Source organism: Melampsora larici-populina (assembly GCF_000204055.1).
Source record: "Melampsora larici-populina 98AG31 unplaced genomic scaffold MELLAscaffold_14, whole genome shotgun sequence".
NCBI lineage: Eukaryota > Fungi > Basidiomycota > Pucciniomycetes > Pucciniales > Melampsoraceae > Melampsora > Melampsora laricis-populina.
This window is the reverse complement of record NW_006768778.1, coordinates 27061-39372: the sequence shown is the minus strand read 5'-3', so window position 1 is coordinate 39372 and position 12312 is coordinate 27061. Positions and strand designations below refer to the sequence as shown.

At 39.4% G+C, this 12312-nt stretch overlaps 2 protein-coding genes across 2 annotated transcripts; one reads left to right on the top strand and one right to left on the bottom strand.

The window, feature by feature from the left end:
• Positions 1-6463: 6463 nt before the first annotated feature.
• MELLADRAFT_105502 (uncharacterized protein) lies at positions 6464-8634 on the bottom strand (the record flags this gene model as incomplete). The annotated part of the gene is made up of 8 exons (XM_007408825.1): positions 6464-6506; positions 6556-6860; positions 6957-6995; positions 7139-7755; positions 7793-7909; positions 7987-8076; positions 8151-8222; positions 8322-8634. 8 exons carry the CDS (start codon positions 8632-8634, stop codon positions 6464-6466), a joined length of 1596 nt encoding a protein of 531 aa, XP_007408887.1.
• A 1762-nt stretch (positions 8635-10396) lies between these two features.
• On the top strand, positions 10397-11574 carry MELLADRAFT_85372 (uncharacterized protein; the record flags this gene model as incomplete). The annotated part of the gene is made up of 3 exons (XM_007409115.1): positions 10397-10420; positions 10488-10590; positions 10685-11574. 3 exons carry the CDS (start codon positions 10397-10399, stop codon positions 11572-11574), a joined length of 1017 nt encoding a protein of 338 aa, XP_007409177.1.
• Between the last annotated feature and the right edge of the window lie 738 nt (positions 11575-12312).

The window sequence follows — 12312 nt, the reverse complement described above, 5'->3', positions numbered from 1 at the left end:
GCTTGATATGATTCACCAGACAGTTGCCAATACTATTGTCCCCTCTTGGCTAACTCGTGTTCCAGCAAAAGTAGGGATGCATATGTGCGGCACACCCAAATCTGCCGAGTGGTTAAGCCTGTACACTGTGTACATGGTCCTTTCACTTGTGCCTTCTTACCCCAATGCAGAACCACACTCGGATGCTTCAAAGATTCATACGGGCATTGTACTTGCTACACAGATTGTGAACATAAGTGTATCACACACGCTCTGCCCTCAGGACGTGGACACACTACCACATCTGCCTTTGAATTATTGCCACCACCTTCTAGAAAACTGGCCCGGGATCAATGCAAAACCCAACCTTCATTTTGCCCAACATCTACCAGCTCAGTGCCGTCTTCTTGAACCCCCTTCATACACAGCATGTTGGGCTGGAGAGCGTATTATTGGTACAATGGTTGCATTTCCCAAAAATGGGGACCATGGTGAGTGTTTGATTTCCAACAATATAGATTCAATGTTTAAATTTGATGATTATCAACACCTCTCGAAAACCTATTTCAAGGTGTTGTTGGACAGACCATGATCAAGAAGCATACAGAGCAAGGTTTCTTTCTCAATTTTCTCAGTAATATCTCTCCCGACTATGGCAAGGAAATTGGAGCTCACATCATCCTGAAAACGCCTTTGTCCAAAGGGAAGAACTTTTCTCCTACGGAAGAGATAAGAGCATCAGTCATCTCAATTTTGAGAGATATGGGTTTGGACACCGACCCCAGCTTACAGATGACGTCAGATTGGAGACATGGCAGAAAATCTTTCAGCACATACAATGAAAATGCCGGGAACAGTTATGTTGAGTTTAACTTGCAGGGGACTAAATCTTTTGGTGTGATCCATCACATTATACGGTCACAGGGGCTTTCCAAGCCGGTATTTGCTCTCCACGTCTTCCAAGATCTTGAAAAGATTGATGAGCCTCGAGACCCTTATTGTTTGCTACCACACCTAAACACCAAAGTCCAGTACAACCAAAATCTTCACCTTCAATCGTTGCGTACAAAGGATCTTTTGTGTTATTGTGCCGCATTACATAACACAGCAGGAACCTTTGGAATTGAAAAGTTGACTGTCTCTTTAGTCAGCCTTTGAAGTATGGTCAGCTCCTTCCATTTTCTGTGTAAGGAGGTGTTTCTAAAGCTGACGGACTTATGCATGTCATTAGAGTATGGCCGACTTCACTTCAACTTTGGAGTGAAATGAGACTCCAATCCAAAAATGAGTACGGGAAGGATGTATTGTTATTCAACTTTCATTGTACTTTTTCATGATATGTAGATAATTAATGTGGTCATTTCATTTTTTGTAATACACGGTAATCTTCTATATACACTATATACACACTCAACGGCTTTTCTACTATGTGTGGGTAAGATCATAAACAAAAAGATCTTTGGTACTGCCTCATTGAAATATAAACTAAGGGAGAAATTCTTGAATCTTGTTAGGTAGAGTATTCAAGAGAGCTGACACAGGCTTGATACAAAGGGCGTTTTTCTTTTCATCAGTCAGATTAAGAAGAAAGAGCGGATCATAACAATTCTTGGGAATTCCAGGACAAATAGCAGAACCTGAATCAGTGCAAGAGGCCTTGGTACGGCATTGATCAAACCTGGGGGATTAAAGTAGTTCACCTTGCGGAGATGAGCAATATACAAAAGAAAGTTCATCAATTTGGTGCATGATTGAAGTGTACTGTTGACTTTGCCACACCATCCCCACCAAAGGATACTTGATGTCTTTGGACTGCCACTCAGTGTCAGAGAAACAGTCTCAATGTGGCAAAAGCTTGGATGCTTGGTGGGGAAGATTTTTCGCAACCAGCAGACGGGAAAATGAATCCACTCAATATTTGAACAGCTATACCAATTGTCATATCACACCATAAGTTTAGTTATAATAGCATTTCCAAGTGAAGCCAATTATTTTTCCTGACCATTCTTTTCTTAGGACAGATCTCTTTCCAGAGATTGTTTTGAGGAGATTGTTGTTTTTGTCGGATGTTGACTGTCCGACCACGCACCCATTGTGTAAGTTTCTGTCAGACATAACATTCACTGGGAATTGGCTTGGTTCTCACGGTGTAGAACTCCTACGCAGTGTAGCGTAGGCTGAGCCGGAGAAGGTAAGAATCACCGTCAAGGAGGACGGATGAAACTACGGTGCTGTGAAGCTGCCTTCAACCTAAAGAAAGTTCTAAAAAGAATACGTGAGACAAATTTTTACAACCCCGCTGTTACAAGTTTTCTGTAAACCTAGTTTACCGCTTACAAGGATATACAAGCTTTCTAACCCTAATTATCCACCCACAACTGAGCCACACACACAAATTTAAGTAAAAAAATAAAAAAATAAAATTTAAAAATCACAACCTGAACTGGATTTGAACCCAGGTTCAGTCCTTTTCCTACTGGCCCTGACTGGCCCTGACTCGAAGCTACCAAATCTCAAAAAAATAAAAAAAATAAAATAAAAATCTAACAACCCTTCCACCAATCAACTTCAACGTATAAGATCAAACACCACTACAACACTTATTCCCTTTCTGGTAAGTTTTTTCTTTCTAACACTTGACTTTAAACTATTTAACTAACTAATAAAAAAAATTCTCTTTCCTCTTATCCTTATGTCTAGAACACTCGCACCTTTAACACTTTTAATGCGAACACTTTAGACTAAAAACCACATAAACTCAATAACACCAAAAAAACACACTTTTGATCGATTCAATCTTGATCCTCCACATGATGATCCATTTGTTACGGTCAGCACTTATCATCTCATATGTTCTCACTTAACACATTAGTTGAGCATAAGTCTGCTCCTGTCTTAAACAGATGTAATTATATTTCTATTTCAATTCATATTTTTATAGCTTATAATGCGTGAGCGCCATACAGTATGTATGGGGTGTGAGGGAGAGGTGGTTTCTTCTTCCCCCTGACAACGTTTGGCAAAAGCTGCGTTAGGGTCAGGCCCTTGGAACTATCAGCTGTCAAGGGACCAGTCGAGGAAGGGGAAGGGAAAACACTCTGACACGCAGAGTAAACCAGCCTAGGTTTAGGAAAACGCACAAGAATGGGGTTAGCAATACACCCAAAACTTGGGTTTGTGTGCAAGCCTGAGCCTACGCAAAAACCCCAAACTTGTGCTAACCTGAGTCAAAATTCTCCATTAATGACATTCAGCAACGCCACCGTCTCAGCGAGATCCTCTGGTGAGTACTCTCGGATGTACAGCCTATAGCACTGCAAAGTCCAGCGTCACAAAACCATTATGTCCTGGTGAGAGATCACCAACGCTGCTCGAAAAGAGGCTCCACCCACTTGGAACGAGTGGCCGGAGATTCCATACCACCCATGAGACTCCCAGACGCAAATACACCTTGAAGCTACCATCGTCCGAGTCAAGTTCCGACAAGAGCCATCGAGTGCTTGATATCCAAACAGTGAGTCGGATCCATTAGCCGTGGTTGCCAGGCGTCTCAATACGGCCTTCACCAGGCACAAGATATTTGGTTGGCCTACCAAAAGGATGTGTTGAGCCACCCCTGCCTTAGCCGTCTTTGCGCCCCGCACTTGAAGGGTGAATGAATTGGACGTGTCATGTGTCCTGACTACGTCTTTACACCATACCAAATTGATCCAGCTAGTGTCGCCACACGAGATATTGTAAGTCAGTTCGGCTAGACGCGCTAGACCCCAAAAGGCGCAGATGGCGCAACCCAAGATCGCCATGTCTTTCGCGTCGCCCGTGCTCAAAGCACAAAAGAGGGCCATCATGTATTTAATCGTCACTGCCGACTTTGGTTGCTTGACTGGCAGTAAGGCGTCCGCCTGAGCTGATGCACGTATCATGACCTTCATGTGTTGATCTGCTACGTGAGAGTACGGTTTGTCATGAAGCAGGTGCCACGCTTGCAGCCTGAAGAGGTATTTTTGAAGGGTTGTAGCTTTGATCTCATTTCCATTTGATCCAAATTTGTTTTGTCCCGCCCAAAAACAGAAGCCGTAAATGTCTGATGGACTAGCTGGCAAGACGAAGTCGACAATAGCTTGAGACTCTAGGTATTTCAAGAACTTCTTGACGGCACCGTTGTAGCTGAGTCAAGTGTTATGTTTCCATCCGTTCAGCAAATGCAGATGTTGCTCTGTCAAGACAGTTCCGCAATTCAAGACAAATTCCCGTAGATTGCGTAAATTAATGTCACTACTCATATCTTAAAGACAAAACTAAATGAAACGAGTTAGCAGAACGTCTATACTCAAAAAGACGAAGAGGATCCTACAGTGCCCCGGTTGTCTAGAGCCGCCTAATAACTAACGTTCGTCTGACTGTCAAGAGACAGGAAATTGGGTGTTTCAGAAATTGGATGTCGTAACAATCACGGGAAAGATTTCCCAAATAAGCGTGCCAAAGGAACGGCGCCCACTTATCCAAAACTGAGAGAGTACTATCTCTTTTCATTTAATCAGGTACAAAGTCTGTTCTCAGATTTACTGGTAACATTTACGAACAGACGGTCATTACAATTTCAATTCGACAGCATGTAGTGAGTAGATTACAAGGGACCTTTGATCGGTCGAGCTACTGTGGCATTTTCCAAAATTCCCACTAAGTCATTTGGAATTTGTACAAACATTTGATCTGCATCATCCACATCATCAATGATGCCTCGAGATAAGGCGTCCACTATGTTCTTGTTGGTGGTCACCCTCATCGGATGTAAATTCATATCTTGCTTGATTGACAATTGCTGAATGATCTTCCATTTGTTATTAACCTCGCTGTCTCGTGACTTCTTATTTTGAATAACACCCTCCAAAGTGGTGTTATCTGTCCAGACAATCAGGTTCTGGCCACGCAAAACTTTCATATCAATTAGCATTAAGAACCCCAACATAATTGCCACAGTTTCAAGCCATGCTATGTTTTGTTTGTACTTTCCGCTAATCTCCCAACCTGATAACATCTTGAACTGGCACCACTTCTTGCCAACCAAGACTCCAATCCCAAAGGAAGTCGACACATCACCGACCCAATTGATTTCCTTAGGTTTCTTTGAAGCTACCAATCTCATGTTTCTAAATTCATTTAACGTTTCTAACCAGAATTCCAGGTCTTCCAACACATCTGAATCCAACTTCCTCGTCGCAAATTTATTCACCCACTCCTTCTTCATTCTGCATAAACTATTAAGGTAGCATCTCAATTGCGGGAGTATATACGTGACGTAATTAAGCCTTCCAATAAATACTTCTAATTTGTCGTAGGTGATTTTGACATTCGGTACCAACCATTCTTTAAGTCGTTCTTTCCTTTGTAATAACTTATTCTCACGCAATCAAACAGTTTTGTTTGAGCCATTCCAAATAAACCCAATAAATTTCTGTTTGTGACCAAAATTTGATAGTTTTTCTAAATTTGTCAAAAGACCTAATTGTTGAGACCTTTCTGCTATATCTTTCATTTCCACCGTTGAGCCAGTTCTTTTGATGAACAAATTTTCATATACCCACCTAAAAACCGTAATCAAATCAAATTCCCTCATCATTATATGCTTCCAAGCGTCTGCAGGCCTTCCAAATGACCCGCATCCAGCTACGCCTCCAAAAGCAATCCCAGTATCCAACATAAGGTTACCGTCAAAGTCTTTTATCAATAAATATTTCCACTGATCCATTTTTGTCGGAATCTGCCTATAGGCCTTTTTCCAATCAAAAACACCTAACAACCATGGAGTAGTCAAAGATTTGAAAAAAGACGCTACGACGTCAAAATCATCCCATGTTGTCCTAAAATCTTCTGCTTTCACAAATGAGTTCACCGATGGTATCAGCGAGTCGTTGCAAGGGTAAGAAAGATCATTTATAGGTTGAAGTGACCCATCACCGTTTATAACTGCTCCTAAAGGACTTGATCTGAAGAATTTGAAAACTCCCAACATTTGAACATGTGAAAAGGGATCGTACATCCTTTTTGCCTTCACTTCCTTCTTCATTGACTCGATTATCTTCTCTGAAGCTAAACTTGACAATGTATGATTTTCGGGTGTGAAATAGTTTTCATTTGGGTATGGTAATCGATGCTCTGGAATGCCTTGATCAAAACCATGGATAAAACCTTCTACAACATCTCTATATTCTTCCATCAATCCATGTCGATTCAGAGCTTCTTCCCATCTCTTAACATCCATTTCACAGTTGATTTCTATTGGCCAGCCTTCTGGTAAGATTCAACATTCTCTTACTAAGCTCTCGACTATCTCATTTCCACTTGATTCATAGTGTTCTCTCGATCGTAACTCATTTCTTTGGGTCATTCCATTTCTAAGATCACTTAAATATCATGATTCACAAAGATGTACAAACAATCATCAATAAATCTGTCATTTCACAAAAACAACAATGCGATCTGATTACAAATAAAAATCTTTCTTATAATCTGAACGAGGGAAAAATCTATAAAAACACAAATCAGACAAAGAACAAACAATGAAAAGCAACCTACTTCTCCGGTTGTTTGTTTTTTGGTGCTTCTGCAGCTTTCTTCTCTTTATAGTCTTCATCAAAATCATTACCAAAGTAACCTCCTTGGGACTTCTTTTTCTCAAAAGGTTTGTTAATCAATGATGATCCCTCACCATATCCACTAGGTCCACTTCCACTAGTCGTTTGGTTATTCCATTTTTGGTAAGGTTGTTTATTTTGAAAACTGGTTTTATTCTGATATTGATTAGACTTCTCGAATTTCTTAGGCGGTTTACTAGTCGCCGGATCCCATCCGTATCTTTCACCGCCTTCTACATAAGGGTTCTTTTCGAATGAAGTTTCATCTACAAGTCACAACAATAATCAAAATTTTAGTTACTTCTCTACAGAGACTCAACCATAAGACTTCTCATTGCTTACTTCTGCTTCTGGATGCTTGGTAACATTCCTCCGCCAATACTGGATTGTAGATCGAGATATTTGGGGGGGCTACAAAAACATTCCACCTCATTCCTATTCACCAACGCTTCTTCTCAAACTCTTATATCATATCTCAGAGCTGTCAACCATCCCATCTCTGACATTACCCTTTCTACGTTTACTTTATGAGCTAAGGACCAATCTACAAATCTTGTGAATTCCCCTACATTTCGCAGAGCGTTTATGTATCCGTTATAATGAATGCTCCAATTTCCATAATCCAAAAGCCATTCATCTGCATATGGCAAACCTGTACACGATTTGTTTTTCAATTCACCTTCAATGGATTTTACTTTCTTCTTAGCATGATATCCCATTGCTTTATTTTGCCAGTCTTTGTCAAAAATAGTTAGAGGAATTGGATATCTTAATTCTTTAATGTTTCTATTGAAGAAAGCAGTATAACTATGGTTTTGATAATTAGTTGTTCTGTCAGGAAAGAACCACATCCCGTTCTCAAAAATTCCACCGTCTGCTCTTGCTTCTACTTGATTTTCATTTAAAAGAGGGTTTGCTGAAGTCGCTCTTTTACTTGATGGTCTTTGGACTATGATATCTAGATGTCCTAACACTTCATACACTTTTAAATATTTAGTTGCACCTTGGCTATCACCACTCATTGTCAATTCCATAGCCTTTTTGAGTACTGCATTCTTATCTGTCAAATCGATATTGTTATCGAATTCGTTATTTGCGCTTATTATCACAGAATCTCCTACAATCCATGTTTCATCAGCATCTATAATTGAAATGTCTATATTGAATCATTTGCTTACTTTGTACATTCTCTGGTATGCTCTTTAAGGTGTTCAAATAAGCTTGATTTACTAATTGACTGTCACTACCTACTTTTTCTAAGATTACCGACTTTGGTTTAATCTTCTTTGGTGTACCTATTCATGTCAAAAAGTATATCATAAGTTTAATAATTTTATTTCTCTTACAATTATTTACGGGATTTGGACCTTACTCTTCCTCACTGGGATTTGTTTGAAGGCGTTGTTCACATCTAATAGATTAGCATTAACCAAGTCGCTTGAATTATCCGATCCTTGATCATCTATTCATTGAACATAACATTTTAATTTTCAATTTTTCAATTCGATCATCAAATTATACATTTCTAAAGCTTACCTGCCAAATCTTCAATTATGATAGGGTTACTCCCAATGATTACATTATCGTTATTTGTAGTTTTCTCCAAACCTACTTATTTAAAAACAAAGTGTATAAATAAGTTATTTATCTTTAATGAAGTGTAAAAAGGACAGATATATCAATAATTAAAAATTATCTTGATCTTACTTTTCAAAACCGAACTGTTACTTTTATCAACATGTTCTTGGCTATCATTTAACTCTGTAGTCTTCCCTACTGAACCAAGATTCTTAGATTGATCTAAATCTCTTTGGTCTTGAGTCAATGAGCTTGAACCGAGATTCTTGGACTTCTCTAAATCTCCTTGGTTTTGACTTAAACCGGGATTTTTGACACTCCCTTGGTTACTTTGATTATTTGCAGGAGTTTTTGATTGTTCTCCTTGCGTATTAACTGATAAGTTGTTTTCTACTTCTTTATCTCCAGTTGTAGTCTTCTTTCTGCTTGTACGTTCCGTCATGTCGATTGTAAAAACGATTATAAATTGATAAGTTCAAATGGATAAGTTTTAAAATTTCTACTATTATAAGGATAATAACGAAAAATGTGAGAAATGACGAGATGACGGAATGGAAGGACGTCGGGCAGGCTATCCAACTAGAGGATACGAGATTCTGTATTAATCAGAAGTGGGGGAAAGAATGATCTTGGGACCTTCATCTCCTTCTGATATCCTCACGTAATCCAGGCCCTGACCGCTGCTGCCCTGATTGCTTTGCTAATCCTGGGCGGGTGTCCTGAGCAACGGTCAGGCTTGGCCCAAAGTCTTTGCTGACTAGTACAGACATGGACAATTTGTGACCTCCCTCGTACCTTGTACGGGCACTAGCAATTCCCTTTCAGCACCACCCCGTACCCCCTTTTATACCTTTCCAAACACCCCATCCCACAAGTTGGCCTCACACCTTTCTTTCTCTTTGCTCCAACCGGTTCTGATCGATTCCAATCATTCTCATGCTAAAATCCTTCTCACTTGACTCGATTCTGAATCTTTTGAACCAAGGTATGTTCTTTTCTTTCTTCTTTTCTCATTCTATTGCTTCTTTCTTTTACTAATGACATCATCCTCATTCTTCTTTAGCTTATCACTTCCACCCTCCTAGCTTAACTCCTTCCTATTTCGATTTTGGTTTTCAACTTTCTTGCTCTAGGTATGTTTATTTCTTTTCTCAATTGAACTTTTTTTTTACTGACATCATTATGTCTTCTTTAACTTTTAGCTAGTAACCTCTTGGCAAATCGATTTCAATCTTGGTTCTTTACCTTTCTACCCCTTTCTCGTAAGTGTCTTCTTATTTTGTTTCTTTTAAATCATTCCTCATAATTTTGCTAATCTTTGTCTTCTTTCTTTTTCTTTCTTTCACTCGTTCATTATCTTTCTTTGTTCTTTGTTTATGTTTGTTGTTTAAATTGTTTATATTATTATTTAACTTTTTAACTTTTATTTTCTTTAGTGTCTTGTCTTATCTTGTTTAGCCTCTTCTGTCTTATGTAATATGAATCCTAAGGCAATTTCAATTTGAATAATAAAAATAAAAAAAAGTTCTTTTTGAAACTGAAATTGAGACACAAGAGCTGTCCCTATTGAGAGTAAGAATTTGCTGAGCTGAGTCCGAGATAGAGAGGGATAGGATGGGTATCAAAGGAGAAGGAAGGAAGCTCTTTTGCTTTCCACATCCTCCCCCAACTTCACTATTTGTCCTGAATAGAACTTGTTTATTGATTTCCTTGAAAAACTCCCCTCGGTACTTTTCAACATCCCGTTCAATTGTTTCCGTAGTTTAACACCTATAGCTGCTCTTTTTGCTTTGATTTTACTTACCACTATCGAATTTGCTCCATTTCGTCACCAAGACCTTTACCCTTACTTGTATTTCACTCATTCTCCCTAGGTGTGTTAACTTTAACAGACCTTTGCTGTTCAATCTGTTCACTAACAAGTTATGCTTATCTTGACTCTCTTTATTTGCCTCTTTAATTGTTGTAGTGTAGTACCCATTTTGATTACAGTAATTGATCGTGTCTTTTAATCCTTCAGCAAATATTTCAATTAAAGATTAGTTCCTTTACTGATGCGTTGCCCCACATTGATTTATACATATCCTGATGTCATGTCTATTGTTAATTCTTGATCTTGAATTGCAATTTTGCTCGTTGTTCTCAAACCCAGGTATGTACCTTTCTGTTTTAATTCCCTTCTTTTCGTGACTAACTTGTACTTTATGTCTATCTTCCACCTATGTAATGTGCGTATAGAAAATGTTTACCAATGCTCACAAACCCCAACCCTATGCCTGTTCTTCCTGCATGGAGGATGACTGGTCCCATACTTGGATTGTGTACAACTCAGCTCCACCTCGTGGTCTTGCTCCCGCTGAGAGTTGTGATCAGTGCGCTAGATGTGGCATGTATTGTGGTAAGTTATCCCCTAAAATTCCTCTTGTAAATGTGTATTGATTCACTTTGATTTGTTGAATTCTCCTTCTCTAATGTCCGTCTCTTCTTCCTAGACTGGCCACCCGTTACTGACTCCAAAGGCAACATCGTGGTTCCTCCAACTGTCTCCCCTTATGTTCCCGGTGCCGACAACAAGACGGAAGCTGCCCGTTGTGCTCGAGTCCTAGCTTGGACCTCCAAACCGGACAAACCTACTAACCCTAAGTTCTTTGCAAAATGGAAAGCTGACATCTGCTTGTGGAACAACCGCGGAAACGTCCCTCTTTTGCCCAATGTCTCCACCAAGTCGCCCAACACCAAACGTCACCACCGTCCTCCTCCTAAGGCGCCAAAACCTCAACCTCAGGCTCCTCAACAGCCTCCTCCTAAGCAACCTTCTTCACCACCTGCTCTTGATCTCTTTGTTGCACCCTTTGTCCCTGCTCGTCCTAAGACCCCTCCAATTAAAATTGATGTTACTCCTCCTCCTACTCAAAAACCTCCTAACTTTTCTTCCAACTCTATTCGTCCCAAACCTGCCAATGTTATTGATTTAGACCCCCACCCTGTTATTGACTTAGACCCAGAACCTGTTCCCGCTCCTTCTTTAGATGATGTGATTGAAGAATGTATTAAGAAGTATGGTGATAAAGCTGTTCTTTTCTGGTTTGCTAAAAAGGTAGATGTATCTGAAGAAATTAGACGTGTAGGTAAATATGCTCCCTCTACTTCCTCCGCCGCTACCATTGCTAGTCTTACTCAATCTATGGTAGAAAGCTTGTATGAACATTGGTCCGTCTTTGATCCCAACTCTGAAAAAGAGGTCCACGCTAGAGTCCGTCTTATTCAAAGGTTAAAATCTCTTGTTGCTCATTTGATCATGTATCCCCCTTCTTCTGAGTCTACTGATCCTAGTACTTCTTCTTCTGACAAGGGTAAAAAGCGTGCTTGCAATCAAGATTAAAGCTGTTGTTTTCTTTGTTTAAGTCTTCTTCTACTTTCTCTTCTGTCTTTACCGTTTACTTCTTGTACGCCAATCCTTGTTATCCATTTCCTGCTAAAGTATTGAAGCCAAAAAAAATCTTATGAATAAAGTTGTAGTTGGAAAATCTTGCAGAAAAAATCGTGAATAATAATAAAGAACCAATTTTGTTGGAATGATTGTGAGTTGCCTTTTAAGAATTTTTCTCTTTAAATTCTTGAGCCACCTCCCCCAACTTAGACAAAAAACCACTATGTCCACCTTTTTTTGATTTATACAACACATTTTAAACAGTGACCTTCCACGTCATACTAAATTAAACTATTCCACTAACTCCTTTCCGTCCACTAGTAACTATACTTATTTGATATGTTTTCCATAATTCATTTTCCCTTAATCAAACTACTAAATAAACCAATTCCCAAGTAACCTCTAAACTAGGCCTTGACACTAATGTAATGCGCACCGGAGTCTGTCCCGGATATTAACTCGTACTATATCACAAGAATACATGTATCAACTATCTTCAAAATGTAAGCTATAAGTAAATATCCCAGAGTTGTGTAGTCGTTTAATCCCATACTAAGTTTCAAGTCTCCTATCAAAACCGCCAACACCTCAGATAAAAAAATTCCACAACCGTAATCATCATAGCTGTCCTACACAATCCAACCTCCTCATTCACTCATACCACTTGTTCGTAACCCATACCAAAAAAGA